Source organism: Cibotium barometz, chromosome 43 (genome assembly GCF_041138505.1).
Source record: "Cibotium barometz isolate CiBa-2024 chromosome 43, ASM4113850v1, whole genome shotgun sequence".
Classification (NCBI taxonomy): Eukaryota; Viridiplantae; Streptophyta; class Polypodiopsida; order Cyatheales; family Cibotiaceae; genus Cibotium; species Cibotium barometz.
In genome coordinates this window covers 36,007,088-36,023,373 of record NC_141088.1, presented here as the reverse complement: position 1 = coordinate 36,023,373, position 16,286 = coordinate 36,007,088, and the positions used below count along the sequence as shown (strand labels likewise).

General features: G+C 46.5%; 1 protein-coding gene across 5 annotated transcripts in view; it reads right to left on the bottom strand.

Annotated features, from left to right (window-relative positions):
* Positions 1-16,286, bottom strand: part of LOC147613873 (endoribonuclease Dicer homolog 1-like) — an 87,953-nt gene that overhangs the window by 8,258 nt on the left and 63,409 nt on the right. For all 5 annotated transcript variants that reach the window (XR_015263277.1, XM_086781855.1, XM_086781854.1 and 2 more), the window contains exons 3-5: positions 9,912-10,003; positions 9,602-9,792; positions 8,594-9,511 (exon numbers count right to left, since the gene is read on the bottom strand). Coding sequence is in view for 4 of the 5 variants with exons in the window: in XM_086781855.1 (XP_086637981.1) it covers positions 8,594-9,511; positions 9,602-9,792; positions 9,912-10,003 (1,201 nt within the window). In the remaining variant the exon portion in view is untranslated. The remainder of the gene's footprint in view (positions 1-8,593; positions 9,512-9,601; positions 9,793-9,911; positions 10,004-16,286) is intronic.

The window sequence follows — 16,286 nt, the reverse complement described above, 5'->3', positions numbered from 1 at the left end:
ACACCATCTGTTGGGGGATATCTCTACTTCATCACTTTTATTGATGATTACTCCAGATATAGCTTGGTGTATCTATTAAAGCAGAAGTCAAAGGTTTTTATGTGCTTTAAGCACTTCGTATCCATGGCTGAATATGCATGTGAATGTAAAGTTGGCACCCTTCGTTCAGATCGAGGGGGAGAGTATATGTCCAAGGAATTTCATGCATACATGGCTGAAAAAGACATAAGGCATCAATGTACAGTGCCATACACACCTCATCAAAATGGTATGACTGAGAGGAAGAACAGGTCTCTCATGGAGATGGCACGATGTATGGTGAAAGCCCAAGATTTACCTCATGGTTTTTGGTTAGAGGCAACTATGTGCGCAAACTGTGTTGTGAACAAATGCCCTACTAAGGCCTTGCAATCTAAAACTCCTTATGAAGCTTGGCATGGCAAGAAGCCTTCTGTGGCTCATTTGCGTGTTTTTGGTTGTCTTGCTTATGCTCGTGCCTGAGCAACAACGCAGTAAGCTTTTGATGATAAGGCAGTTACATGTATATTTGTGGGATACAGTTCAGAAAGCAAGGGATATAGACTCTACCATCCGGCCTCAAAGCGGATTTTAGTAAGTAGAGATGTTGTTTTTGTTGAAAACTCAGTTTAGCCCATGCTTTCATGCAAAAAACAGTAGAATGTATGCTCACAGGACATGTTTGATTCACTCCTACTTTAATGGAGGGTAGCCATATGTAGAGCAATTGAATGCTCAACCAAGTGCTGAAATTCAGCCTTTGCAGGTGCAAAATCAGCCTACAAATCAACCTTTTGATGAGGTAATTATTGAGGATGTAGTGGATGAGGAGAGAGCAACCATAGAAGAATCTAGGCGTATGCCAAAATGGCTTGTGCAGACATTGAGGGATAGCAAGTTGGCAGCTCCTTTACCTAGCAAAACTCGTGCACATTCTCATCATGCAGATTATTCTCATGTGGATCATGTTCTCATTTCTACTTGTTTCCTTTGAGGAAGCACACGATGATGATCATTGGATGCATGCTATGCAGGATGAGTATAACTCTATACTCAAGAATGACACCTGGTATTTGAGAGATCTACCGCATGGCAAGAAGGCCATTGGTACTAAGTGGGTTTACAAGTTAAAACGCAAAGCAGATGGTAGCATTGATCGCTACAAGGCCAGACTTGTTGCAAAGGGGTATGCCCAGCAAAAGGGCATTGATTATGATGAGACCTTTGCACCCACATCTCGTATGACTACCATTAGGTGTCTCATTGCTTTGGCAGCACATCATGGGTGGAATGTACATCAGTTGGACATAAAGACTGCATTCTTGAATGGTGATTTACATGAGGAGGTGTATGTATCGTAGCCTCCTGGTTTTGATGTGAAAGGAGAAGAGTCTAAAGTATGTAGGTTGAAAAAGGCTCTTTATGGCCTTAAGCACGCTCCTAGAGCATGGTATGAGAAGATTCATGCATACTTGGTTGCAAATGATTTTTGCAACAGTCCAACAGAGAGTACCCTCTATGTGAAGAGGAGTAAGGACACATTTTTTGTCATCGTTCTATACGTTGATGACATGCTGCTCACGGGACCCAATATAGATCCGATTTCAGCCTTTAAGGCTGATTTGTAGTCATCGTTTGAGATGTCAGATTTGGAGCCCTTGCATTATTATTTGAGGATTTAGTTTATGCAGCGCAATGATGGCATTGTTATGCTGTAGTCTAAATATATACAGAAGCTATTGAAGAGGTTTAATCTTGAAGACTGTAAACCTGTGGCTACACCTATGGAGACAGGTACTCAACTTAGTCTTCAAGACGGAGGAGACTCTTTTGATGCTAGTTTGTATCAGCAGGCTGCTGAATCCCTTCTTTATGTATGCAACACGAGGCCAGATATACAGTATGCGGTCTCACAGTTGAGCAGATTCATGCATAGTCCAGGTACGAAGCATTGGCAGGCTGTCAAGCGGGTTTTTCGCTATTTGCAGGGCACTCAGTATTTTGGATTGTTTTATCCAAAGGGGGGTGAGTCACAGCTGCATGCTTTTAGTGATTCAGATTGGGCTGGATGTTATGACACACGAGTGTCCGCTAGTGGGTTTTGCTTTTGCCTTGGTGATTCATGTATATCATGGCTCAGCAAGAAGCAGCCTACAGAGGCCACTTCCAATTGTGAAGCTGAGTACAAGGTAGCTTTTACAGCTACAGTTGAGTGTGTGTGGCTTAGACGTCTTATGGCTGATTTGGGTGTTGGACAATCGTCTAGTACTACCATTTTCACTGATAGCCAGAGCGCATTAGTAGTTGCGAGGAACCCAGTGTTTCATGCTCGCACTAAGCACATTGAGGTGCATTACCACTATGTCAGGGAAAGACTCTCTGCATCAGCAAAGATCAGCTTGATCTATGTGCCTACACATGACAACATGGCAGATTTATTCACAAAGGCTCTTCCTCTTGAAAAGTTCGAAGATTTTCGTAAAACTTTGGACTTACTGCCTTTTCAGGATTGATCGGCCATACCCTGTACATGTTCACATCATCACTCCAGGGGGGATTTGTAGCATTATATGGTAGTGATGTGTGTGAACACACTTAGGACCGCTGGGGCATTTTTTCCCTCACTACGAGGTTTTTTCCCCGTGCGAATGTATACCCTCTTATCTACTCATTTTGGGGTGTGTACTTATCTTTTGTATTTGGCACACATTTGTTCATTCTATTCTAGTGAGTTTGTGTGCTCTAAAGCTTCTCTATCTTGTGTGTGTGCATTGTTGAAACCCTAACCCTAATTCCAACACGTTTATGGTATCTTTTGACTTTGGTATGGTTGGAAAAAGATTGGGATGCTGATCTTTACCATATAGTCTTGGATGTACTCATATTTGTGTATGGAAATATTTGTACATGTGGAGCATCGTGCATGTATTTGTCAGTGATGATACTGCTAAGTATGGGTCTTGCGGGAGATGGTATCCGCAGGTTGTGAGACCAGGATGGATCCATTGTTATAGCCCCCCCCAACATGTGAGAGCCATTGCTACAGATTTCTTCAGCTCTCTTCTCATGGGTGACCCCATATCCTCACAGGCGCTGGATGCGCCTGAGCGAGTCTGGTGGCATACGAGAGAGGTGGTCCCTCATGCTCTCCGGACCTTCCTCCTGATCCCCTTCACATCTAAGGAGCCAACAGAGGCTTTGACGGCACTACCTAGGGACAAATGCCTGGGTGAGGACGGACTTCTAGTCTTCTTATTTCTCCGACACTGGGATCTCATGGAAGGTAGCCTCAAAGCTGAATTCAACGACACAATGGTTACGAGAGCCATGCTGGAGAGGTTGTCCGAGGGATTGATCCACTTGATTCCCAAGGAAGGTGGTGACAGATTGGAGATTCGGCAATGGAGACTCATCACTCTCCTAGGGACTGCCTACAAAATTCCGGCCAAGGCCATCGGCCAGAGACTGCAGCCGTTCCTCCCTGACTTGATTCATGGTACACAGACCGACTTTGTTCAAGATCAGAGCATCCTAGACAACATCTTCACCTTCTTGAAGGGGGCCGCTTCGGCTAGGCTACGCCAATAGGATCTAATAGTTCTCCTTCTGGATTTCGAGAAAGCCTACGATAGAGTTGATTGGGGCTTTTTGGAGGGGACGAAGTGCAGGATGGGTTTTCTGAAGGAGTGGGTCCGAGGTGTTTCGAGACTCTACTTGGCTTCACACAGCCAGATTCTTATTCAGGGAGCTAGATGCGACAGATTTCCACTTTCTCGCTCAGTCTGGCAGGGCTGCCCTCTAGTGCCTTATCTCTTCCTGTTTGTCGCGAAGGCCATGAGCAGTTTTCTTTCCGCCCAAGAGACAGGGCTTCAGGGACTACGTATTCCCATACGCGCGCAAGAGGAGCTACTTGATTCAAAGTTCGCTAATGACACGGCAGCATACCTGTTGAGGGACGAGGGGAACCTCCAGAGATTCACCGAGGCAATTGAGATCTTTTGCCCGGTTTTTGGGTTGACTCATCACCCCCCGACTTGGCATCCAATTGAGGCTTTTCAGTGGGTCTCAAGGGGCACTCCAATTCGTTATCTAGGATGCCAGGTTGGCATTGATATCTCCCTCGAGCAGCAGTTAGCCCCTCTTCTTTTGAGTATTCGAAAGAAGCTACTATAGTAGAGTTCTACCAGGCTTTCCTTAGCTAGCCAGGTTGTGGTGGTGAACCAGGTTCTTCTTGCCACCATGTGGTACATCACCTCCTGTTGGTCTTTCCCAAGGGCCTGTATTAGTCAGGTTAACCATTTGATCCGCAACTTTCTGGGGGCTGGTAGCGACGGAAGGCCCGCTCGGGCCAAGGTGGCCTGAAGAGTGATCATTCAACCGCGACACAGAGGGGCCCTAGGCACCATCGACCCCTCCATTCAGAGCCGTGCCCTTTTGGGCAAGTTGATTATTTGAGGTCTTCCAGGTGGTGAGCCTTGGAAAGACTTCCTCCTGGCTAGGATCTCCGCCTGCATCCCGATCTTGGGAGTCCCTTGGCCTCGAGCACGAGATGAATTTTCACAGAGATGTGGGCTCGTGGCTTTAGCCCAGCATTCGAGGACAGATTTGCAACCAGTCTCTTGGGTGCTTGGGATCATCTCAGGCCAGGCATGTGGCTTTAGCCCAGCGTTTGAGGACTGATTTGCAGCTAGTCTCTTGTGTGCTTGGGATCGTCTTAGGCAATTAGATCCAATAGCCTCCAAGGAGCATCTCTCATAGCCTTTGATCTGGATCCCCATAGTACGTTTGCCTAGTGGTCACATGCTTGGCCGGGGCTTGCCTACATGTATCATGGGGAGCTTTGAGCACCGGCCCAGCTTTGAGCACGGGCCCTGCTAGGTCACTTGGATATTGGCTCACATTCAAATAGCTACCCCCTGAGGCCTAGGAGAGCCTAACTAGGATCCATGGCAAGGACAGTCTTAGGCTCGACATCGACTCCACCATCCCTCCAAAGTGGTTGGCCCCGATACTGGACCCTCCTCCCTCGTAGTGGTTGGGAGTGTTCACCAGACATGATATTCCCCTAGTAGTGCATGGCTCCACCTTACTCACCTCGTCCATTCGACCTCATGGCTGACTAGAGAGAGTGGAGAGCCCCTTGGAGGATTTCAGGGGATGCACCTTGTAGAGGGTGAGGGTGATTGGTTTCCATGCACACGAGTGGCAAATCAGCCCTCCACCGGCCCAGGTGGCCAGAGAGAGACTTTGGCGATTATGGATTTGGAAGGGCCGGCCTCTCATGCATCGCCAGTTGGACCTGGCATGATCCAGAGGATAGTGAGGAGGCTGCTTGGCACCCCCTTTTTTGCATATACTGCATGGCTTGGCCGTAGGATCAAATGCCAGAGGATAAGGCACTCTAGCCGTAGCAAGACATTGGCAATCCCAGGGCCTCCCACCACAGTCTCTCAAATTTCTAGAAGTGGTGGTGGGATAGTTTTCGGCCACATAAGATCACTCTCTTCATGTGGCAGTTGGCACATAGGAGCTTGGTGGTGGGCACTTGGTTGGCCATTGGGGGTAGACCAGCGTTATGTCCGAGGTGTGGCCAACCCCAGGAGTGGTTTTGGATCCTATGCATCATAGTTGTAAGGTATGAAGGTACGAAAAACGGTACCGGTACGAGACTTTATTTTTCGGAAAAATAAGTTCGATAGAGGTACGATCAACTTTAAAAAGCACTTGAAAAATAGATATTTGTACACATTTAAAGACACAAAGTTGAGAGTAGGTGGCAAGGTAGAAAGTCCCCATTGCCCAAACGGCAATAAAAAACAGTAAAACAAAACAAGCATAAAAAAAAATAACCCAAAAAAAAACGGCCATTAAAAAAAACAGTTTTGCATTAGTTTCGCTTGCGTAGTTTCGTACCATACCGTTTTTTACGTACCTAATGAGCGGGACTAGTTTCGCAGACAACTATGCTATGCATTTTCACTCCCCCCCGTATTGTTAGGTGGGACACTGTCGCTTGGTTCACGGAGGTTGCGGTCGTCATCATGCCATATGAGGAGGGTGGGGGACTAGCCCTTCATGTCTCTCACCTACAATGCCAAAGATGGGAGATTTACAACACTATTGCTGCATGGCACATCTGCAGAACTCATCGTAACAAAGCCATTGAAGGCCCGCACCCCGCTAGCAGAGTCCATCCGAAGCATCTAGCTTGGTATTATTCATTCCCTCCATGGTCAGTGGAGGAAGATGCAGGGTGACTCAGACCGTATGCGGAAGCGCCACGAGACCTTTCGAGGATCTGGCGTCCTTGACCATTTCTTACTGATAGTGGTGGAAAGCCCACCTGGCACTACAGACCACCTGTGTGGTTGTTTCCCCCTCCATCCATTGTATGAGATAGCCTCCTCCTCCCAGAGCGGCCAGCCGAAGGGGAAGAGCATCCTCCCCTTTTATGTATCTTGACTCCCGCTTCCCATTTGGGGACAAGTTTGCATTTAGCCTTCATGGTTGTTTTATCGGTAACTAATAGAATCTTTTTCCCGGGAAAAAATATATATATAAACGTCTACAAAAGACCCCAAGGGTCTATAAGACCATGAGTGATAGAATGATACCATGGGTATACTGAGCCGTGTGTGGGTGTGTGTGTGTGTGTGTACCATATCACTACCAAATGCAGAGCTCTGTAATTGGCTATCCAGTAGGTCAATTATTTCTAGGGCTATCTGCACCTAGAACTACATCTTCAATATATAATTCTCAAGGGAAACTTGGGTTGATACACCCATACCAAACATAACCTGTTCGGTATCATCATAGGCAAATCCTAACCAATCAAATGATGTCATGTGCATGCACATGAACATGCTTAATCCCAGGCTAATCCTTGATTTGCAACAGATAAAGATTAGATTAAATGTTGTCATGCACATGCACATGGACATGCTTAATCCCAAGCTAATCCTTGATTTGCAATAGATAAAGATTAGATTAAGACACAAGACAAGCTCATATAATCGTAGCAAAAGCCCGATTTGATCAAGACCCTGTCGGCCAGCTTCAATGGACCAAGAAATCACACACGACCTTCGACATCTGGTCGATAGGGTCCTCATCAAATTGGGCTTCTGCTACAATTATCTGAGCCTGGCTTGTGCCTTAATGATTAATCTAATCTATATCTACTGCAAATCAGGGATTAAGCATGTCCATGTGCATGCACATGGCATCCCCTTCTGCTAAACTTGATGACGGGATTCCAACCTTTTACCCTAGATGACTGTCATCATCCCCTCTCTCCACATATGGTCTCCCATACTTGTCATCCTTCCCTTCTTGGCAAATGGCAGCTAACTCACTAGAAACTTTTATTTGGATGTGTGAAGGGTAAGATTTCTAGATGCCCTATGTCTCTCATCTTATTGCAAACTGGAAGCTTGTTCTGCAATATATTCAGTGGTCGGGTAGACCTCTTGAGACTCGCAATACCTTGAGACAAGAAAGTGTCTTTTGGAGCCGCGCATTCCCTGCTTCTTTGGCTCTCCGTTCCCCACGGCGAGTTTACTTTCTTTCTACAAAAGGCATTCAGGTTTGCCAAGATGTTGATGCTAAAGGAAATGTTCTGTCCTTTTCTCGAGCTCAAAGCTGTGGGCAGCTGGGAATGCACTATAGACCTTTATGGTGCATGTTACAGGAACAATTGCAGTCTTTTACTCCTCTTACAGTTGTTCCGGATGGTAAAAGAACAGACGATGGGATTTTCCATAGGGTAGATCCTGGACCTTATCCTACTTTCTCTTTCTCTCAAGTTTCAGCTACTTTGATCTATAGGTTGATTATTCCTGTACCTTGGTTTGTTGATCGAGTTAATAAGATCTGGCTCCTCACTAAGATAGCTCATTGGTAGAAACAAAACCTGAAGAAATTATGGCATAGTAAATTGCCACTCAAATCTAGATTATTTTTATCGCGATGTTTGTTGGGAGTTCTCCCAGTTGGAGAATTTCTTGAAAAAAGATGCATAGCTGCTGAAATGCCTTTCTTGTAGTTGCATAAAGGAAACAATGATTCATCTTCTTTGGTCTTGTCTAGAGACCAAAAGTTTCCTTCAGCAAATTTCACATCCTCTTAAACTCAAATTCCTAGGGTATTCCTTCTCTAGATTCTTTTGGCTTTTTGGCAGGTGGCCTTCTAGATTGGATCATGCACGGCCCTTTCTAATTTGGACTAGATATTGGACTTTGTGGACAATGTGGCATGCAAGAAATCAGTTGGTTTTTCATTCCATAAGGATTGCACGCTATCACTACTTTCATAAATCCTTGCGTCAATCTTTGTTTGACAACATCCATATGCATTAGATTGATGATGGCTGGTTGGCTTTATTTTTTCACTCTTTTTAACTTGTATCACCCTAGGAAGTTTTCCCTCGCCTTCAGGGCTTCCTTTTTAACATAGTGCTTTTACCCCAAAAAAAAAAAAAGAAGAAGAAGAAAAAAAAAAGAGAGTGTGTGTATAGAGAAAGAGAGAGATAGAGAGAGTTCCCTTCAAAATACAAAATCTCATCTGTACAAACCTTGGGTGCACACAGTCCAGTAAATCCATATGCAGAAGGCATTTTGCCACCTTTGGTTTCCTTCTCTAGTGTTGCCGTATACACTGAGAAGCTCTCTCTAAGAGAAAAGGAAATGCCAGTAAGGAAAAGATGCAGTTTGTTCCTTGCAGCAGCACATGCCAAATTCTCCTTGTTGATAACAGATTGCTTCATCTCATTTATGGTGCCCACATCCAAGGATGGATGCATTGTGATAAGATGCCTTGCCACGTAGTGTGAAAGGATACAGTCCCCAAGATAGGCCAGTCTGGAGAAATGTAATCCACCTTCCAAATCTTCAGAGTGGTAGCAAAGGGCCAGTGATATAAGATCATGATTTTTGAAGTGATATTTGAGTTGTCTCTCCAGATCACCTATTTTGCATGGAGCTGGAAAATTCACTTCTGCAGCTGTATTTACGGACTGCGCAAGTGCCACTTCTGCAGCAGACTCAGGATAATCGATTGTGATCTTCAACCATGACATGGCTTTCAGAGCATCACTGATGTTTCCATGCAGGGCATAAGACCCAACAATTGCCTCCACAACATCTGCCAGTGTTCTCCAGGAGATCCTTTGCCTCCTTAAGAGTCCCAACTGAACCCTTTTTTCACTCGGTTTCAGACAGTCAGGTACTGGTCCTGGCGGGATCCATTCCCTTACTTGAAAAGGCTCATTGAACACATAAGAAGCCAGACCGCAAGCTTCTGCACAGCGAAACAGTTGCTTGTTCTCCACAAGGCTATGCAGAGAGCAAGACAAGGCATCCTTGTCCATTGATGGATCTTTGATGTATAGTGCAGTCGCAGCCATTAGAGTTAAAAAGCTGTCTCCAAGAAGCTCAAGCCGTTCGTAAGAGTGATAGGTGTTGTATGCTCCCGATGTCAAGGCTTCCTGCACCTATTTCAAGATCCAAGACACAGGTTCTAGAGCCAGAGCATTGTAAAAAACAATCAAAACATGCTGCCAAGAATGACTTGCTGGCTGTACCTTGAAAGCAGAAATCCGTGTGCCAATACTCTCTCTGAGCTGTACGGCCAACAATGCATTCTCAAGACCGCATAGGATAGATGGAAGCCGGAAAGCTCCCCTCCATAGGCAGCCCTTAAGTCCTCTGTGCAGAATACAGACCTCTGGAGGCACCATTACTCTCTTCGCCTTTGCTCTACACCAATGAGCTTCTGGTGAACATTGGTGCTATGAGGATAGGGTTGGCAGTTACATGTTGATAACAATTGTGTACCACTATTTCCCCATATATATGCAGCATACTAGTGCCAATAAGACCAAGTTATCTTACCTTGAGACGGTCGTTGAAGAAAGTTACCCACATGAGACAGGGTATACCCTACTAAAAGTGGCTGGGAAGCATGCTTCAACTCGACTTTAAACCTAATAGAAACAGCAGACGAGATCATTTACTCCAGTGTTCATCAAATCCTCAAAAAAAAGCACAAAACTTGAACAGTCAAGAACACCCTAAAATTACACAAGTGACAACATGCAATTAAGAGGGTACTCAGCTTTAGAAAAAGAAGCTAACTTGCAGAAGACACTATGCTTATCTTGGAGGCAGGAGCTCCCAACCTTCAGACAGATTTCAAGTTATAGAATTCTACGATGAGACCGTGGGTGGGTTCCAAGAGCAATGCAGGTAAAACAAAGTGCTTTGCAAGAACATCATTTTACCCACCTGCCGGTAACTTCTCATCTCCGTTTCCTCTTACCAATGAGAATACAAGCAATCAGACCTCATTATGGGATCAGGAAGAGAAGCTTGTGTGAGGTGAAAAGAAATGTCCAAGAGATCCAAATCAATGCTCTAAATAAGGTGATGAGATGGAAGGCTCATATAAAGTGCTCTCACAGTTGGCCACTATGGGTAAGGGTGCGATTGACGATGCTAGAGAGCAGGAAATCTTTCCACAGCTCCCCCCAGGTTAAGACTGCAGATAATAAGTCTGCCCAGGAGCACTGTGCACTGAATTAACAGGTCAATAATGCCTACCACCCTTATGGGGTAGCTAAATGATGACATTTCATGCCACCTTAGACCAGATGGTGTGGGACCATTTCTTCTTGCCTATGGGAAGTTGTGGATAAGCCGTTGCACCTATGGTCTACCCTATGCATGAGTGCAAGAAGGGCCAACAAGACATGATGTACCACATGATGGCAAGGAGGCTCTGGTTGGCCACCTGCCAGGGAAAGCCGAGCTTTGCTACAATTTAAGAGCTTCCACCGAATGCCCAAGAAGAGGGGGGCTATCTGCTGCTCTAGGGTGATGTCAGTGCCAACCTAGCACCATAGGTAGCATACTGAGGTTCCCCTGGGAATGCCTCCATTGGTCACCAAATCAAGGAGAGGGAAGAGCACACCTAGAGAATCCATAATTTGTGCCACTTGATTTTCGCCCCAAAGGCAAGGCTAAAATTATCAATTACAGCTGCAAAACACTGAAGGTTTCCCTTCTATACCTGCGAGGTAGGCTATTGTATTGTCCACAAACAAGCACTCCTCCACGCTGCGGATGGGTAGTCAAAGGCCCTCTAAACCTGTATCCTGCACCCCTAAGAAATTGCTCATACTCTCTGATCCTGTGCTAGGCCTCCATTCTGGGCGGGTCTCTCTGGAGGAGCGGGGTCATCTCGTTGTGACTGCAGCAGCTGCCCGCTGCTAAATTGGCACTATTACATGCACCAAGGTTGATCGTGGTAACGCAAAACATGGCCTTCTTTATACCTTTACGTGGTGAGATATTTAGCAGCCAATTCACAGACTAGAGAGAGAGAGAAAGAAAGAAAGAAAGAAAGATTTTATTAACGTCTTCCAAAAGACCGAACTCGGCCTATGAGACAAATCGGAGTACATGTATGGGGTATCCTCTGTCATCCCAACAAAATGAAAAAGTACTGAATAAAAAAGCTGAATCTGGGTGTGCAGGGGATGGAGCTCTATTACTAGGAGAATGCAAAGCTATATGCATGGAGAGAGAGAGAGAGAGAGAGAGAGAGAGAGAGAGAGAAGTAGATGACACCGTATTAGGTCCCAATTTCCCCACTGCAGGAGTATTTGCTTATATTAATTCTTGTTGTACAATGCTTGAGAACAAGCAATATGACTGCCCAACGCAAGGACGAGGAAGACCGTACGTTGGCTGAGTATCCACCAATCCAAGGGCTCTATAGAAGACTCTTTGGGGCCACTTATGCAAGTCCAGATAGCTGCAGGACTGCACGTATGTTGGCTAAGAATGGAAGAGGAGCTTCAATAGTTAGCCTGGAGAGAGTAGGATGCTGTATGCTGATTTATGGACTGAAATGTCACATGCGCAAGCTTCGGAGAAGATCGGCAACTTCAATGCTCAGAAATCAGCACACTTTTCACAATGGAATTAACGCAGTATCTAGCCCCACAATACATCAGTAGGGGGGGCATTCGGAAGCAGCAACTAGGGAGAGTGGGAAGCTAATGCTACTAGTCAAAATGGGATACATGAGTACATGGATACATGAATACATGAATATGGGGGAGTACAAAAGTGACAGTGAGTACAACAGTATATGGCTGGAGTCGTAATCATCCTAGGAGCTCTAGCATGGGTCTCTGTCGGATGGCCTGGATATCTGCCATAGTGAGATGCCTGGTCGGGCGAGCCCGATGCCTCGCAATGATGCTCTGAATCCTCCGGTGTAGGCACTGTCTCCGATGTGAGGATCCACGAACCCTCGAGCGTCTAGATTTGCCCAACTGGATAGCTCTCTCAACTAGAGTCCCACGGGGTGCTCGCTGCTGGGTTGTCGGCTGTCCCCTCCTGGGTAGTCCCTCTAAAGAAGTTAGTAATCTGTCTCTGTGTGGACTCCCTGCCAGTCGGGCGTCTGCTCCTGATGATGGACTCTCTGAGTCTGCAGATCTCCAGGAGATAAAAACCCAAGCATCGTTGATCACAATAGTCCATGACTCTAGCCAGTGGTCCAAATCCCTCTCTATAAAGGCAATGGTAGTGCCCTCGAATCTCATAATATGCTGTGCAGCGACAGATGTAGTGCTCCTCCGTCTCTGGCTCTATCCAACAAATCTGACAAATCCTGTCCCCTGGAGGTATGCCTCTAAATCTACCTGTCTCTATCTCTAACTGATGTGAGGAGGTGTGGATCTGCCCAATGGCGCACCTCAATCCATGAGACAGATGGGTATCCATGTAGCTCGGTCTAAGTATAAAGCCATCCTCAGTGGTGCGGAGAAGATGGTCTCTATAGAAAGCCATCTTCGTCCCCAACTCCTGTGAGGGCTCTAGCCATGTCCTCCGAGTGTCCAACTGAATGAGGTCCTGTCTGATGACTCTACTAATCTCAGAATGTGTCAAGGTGAGAGAGGGTGCCTCCAGAGAGTACTGGAAGGGTGGAAGTTTGTCTAAGCTGAACCCGTGAAGCTCAAACCAGGATGCTATCTGCGCATACCAACATGAAGTGTCTCCCTCCATGGCTAGCTGATGAGAGGACTCTAAAGCAAGTCGTGCATACCGGTGCCGGGGAAGCTCCTAGGTGCTATGAATGAAGGACACTCATCTGGCAAGAGCCTCTACTACGATCGGTGGTGCTCCCATCTCGGCTCGGATAATCTCATGGGGTACCGAGGCCTTAGCCCGAATCATCCTGGAGATCATGGACACAAGTGGTCTCTCCATCGATCTCCATCCATCGTATGTGCGTCCTGATCCACTGTGACGATCTAGGCTAGGCCCCCAGATCTGTACTCCATATAGCATAGCCGATGTGACCAACGTGTCAAAAAGCCACAGCTTAGTGCGTGGCTCCTGAAACTGTACCTGTGAGCACATCCTCTCTAGACCTCCTAGTGCTACATATCCTCTAGTCAATCTGGCCTCTGCTGCCCCCCTCATGGAAAATGTGGGCCCAGTGAACACCACTCCAAGATATGTGTATGAGTCAACATACTCCACTCTCTCCTGCCCATATGTGAAAATAGGCGCTGATCTCCAGACCCACTGAGCTGTAAGGTTAAACACCATAACCTTGGTCTTACCAAGGTTAACTGAGAGCCCACTGTCCTCTGCATGAGCATGTAAAGTATCCAAGTGCCTCTGTATACCCTCTGGTGAGTCTGCTATAAGCACAATATCATCAGCATATAAGAGCAGAGGTATCCAAGTGCCAGCCAACTGGGCTCCTCTGTCCCCTCGTGTCCCAATATAATCAGAGATCTCATCAATGTATAGTCCAAAAAGAGTCGGAGAGAGCGGGCAGCCCTGTTTCACCCCTATAGTGGAGTGTACTGGCTGGGAGAGACCCTCTGAAGTCCGCACCTGCCCAACTACTGTCTCATAAAGTGCCATAATACCCCAAATGAGCTCACATGGAACCCCCAAGTCTTGCAGCCTGCGCATCAGTCTAGCTCTGGGCACTGTGTCAAAGGCCTTGCGGAAATCCACAAAGCCACAGTAGATCCTCCTCCCATGTGCTCTGCCCTCCTCAATGATAGCCCTGAGGGTAAAAATATGATCCAAAGTAGAGAATCTCCTCCTGAAACTGGCCTGTCCCTGAGCTCGGACCCCTTGTCTCTCTGCCCATCTGCTCAACTCATGCGAGAGAGAGAGAGAGAGAGAGAGAGAGAGAGAGAGAGAGAGGACACAGTATTGGGTCCCAAATACCCTCTGTAGGGCCCCCACCACGGATGGTGTATTTGCTTTATTAGAATGATGTGAATCTGAAAAGAAAATACATAAATCTTGACCTTTCTTGGCTGAGAAATCTCTGCCCTTGACCTGCAGTCCTTGACCCCTTTGCTTTAGCAACTCATTGGCTTGTCTAGCTTAGCTCTTGGTGAAATATGAGATAACACAAATGAATTGTGGCTCTCCTATACTACTTATAAACAGCAGTCGGCCAGCTCTTATCCAGGCGGCCAGTTCACTTTTCTGCCCACGACTGTAAATCAGCATTAAATGCTGGAAAAATCACATAAAAAGCTGCGCATCATTTCATGGCTGGTTGGGTATCATGCGCATGATTCTAGATGGGCTGGGCACTGAATCTAGATTGCCTTGGGGACTCGGCAGCCTGTATTTCCTGCCCCAAACTTGCCCTACAGCCCTATAAAAGCTTCATGTCCTGTCGGCTACCCTTGGCATGCCCCTAGGGCTGTCCTACAACCCCTCCATGGCTGATGGGTTCAGCCAAGGCCTTCCTGGCCCTCATGGGGTTAGTTTCACACTATCCCCATGCTCACACTAAGTCTTGGGGTATCCCTATGGACTGGCCCCTATTCCTAAAAGCAAACCCTAACTATCTACACAATGATTTGGCATCCGGTACCATACCAGATACACAGAATCACTGTCATCATTCCAGAGGGAGACTCACAGCGCGGACTGGCACTATTTCATGTGCAGGACAGTGCACACGTGACCTTGGACTCCTGTGCAGGACAATGCACACCTGACCTTGGATGACTGGGATGGATCCCTGGCTGTCTCGTCCCGAACTGGGCTCACATGGGACCAGTTTACCATCCCAGGTCCTGCACCTTCTGTACAGATATGTCGACGTGGCATCCAAGTGCGGGATGCACGTGACATTCCCTTCTACTTAACTTGACGGAAGCTGCATAGCCTTCAAATAATCCGTCAATAATGCCGGATAGTCTTCGAAAAACTCTTTGTCGAGCCATACCGCTTCGTGGGTCCCTCGGTCCTAAAACTTCGTGACGAACTGTCTTAGTCTTCGGCCTGAGCCATGCTTGAAACAGTGCAGAAGGATCTATTCTGGAACCATAACTTCTGCTTCATCAACAATATCTGGTTGCGCTTCGTCTTTGACTTCTGAAGGGATAGGACCTGTATATGGCTTTAACCAACTGACGTGAACACATCGTGCATAGTCCAACTCGGAGGTAGCTTTAACTGCATAGACATCTCATTAATCTTTTTCCTGATGGGAAAAGGTCCGAAGCTCCTGAAAGACACCTTTGGGCATCGCTTGCCCACCTGTTTCAACCTTTGCTTCATAATCTGAAGATAAACCCAATCCCCTTCCAAAAACTTCATATCCCTTCGGTCTTTATTGGCCTGTCGAGTGTAGGCCTCTTGCGCTTTGGCCAACCTGTCTCTAACTGACTCTAAGATCTCCTGGTAAGACTCCGTCACTCTGTTTCAACCTTTGCTTCATAATCCAAAGATAAACCCAATCCCCTTCCGAAAACTTCATATCCCTTCGGTCTTTATTGGCCTGTCGAGTGTAGGCCTCTTGCGCTTTGGCCAACCTGTTTTTAACTGACTCTAAGATCTCCTGGTAAGACTCCGTCACTCTGTTCGCTTCAGGTACTGAAGACAAGGTCCTGGTCAACAATGACTGGAAAGGTCTTCCAAATGCTGCCTCATATGGAGTCCTGCCAATAGCTGAAGAAAAAGAATCATTCAAAACGGCTTGAACTAAAGGCAAATAAGATTCCCACTTACCTTGCTGATCGTGGACATAACACTTCAGCACATCAAAGGCCAACTGGTTGTATATCTCTGTCTGGCCGTCCGTCTGTGGGTGGAATGCACTGGAAAAATTCAATTCAGTACCAAAGTTATCAAACAATGCACTCCAAAAATGACTAGTAAACTTGGCATCTCGGTTTGACACTATGGTCCTAGGAATCCCACCGATCG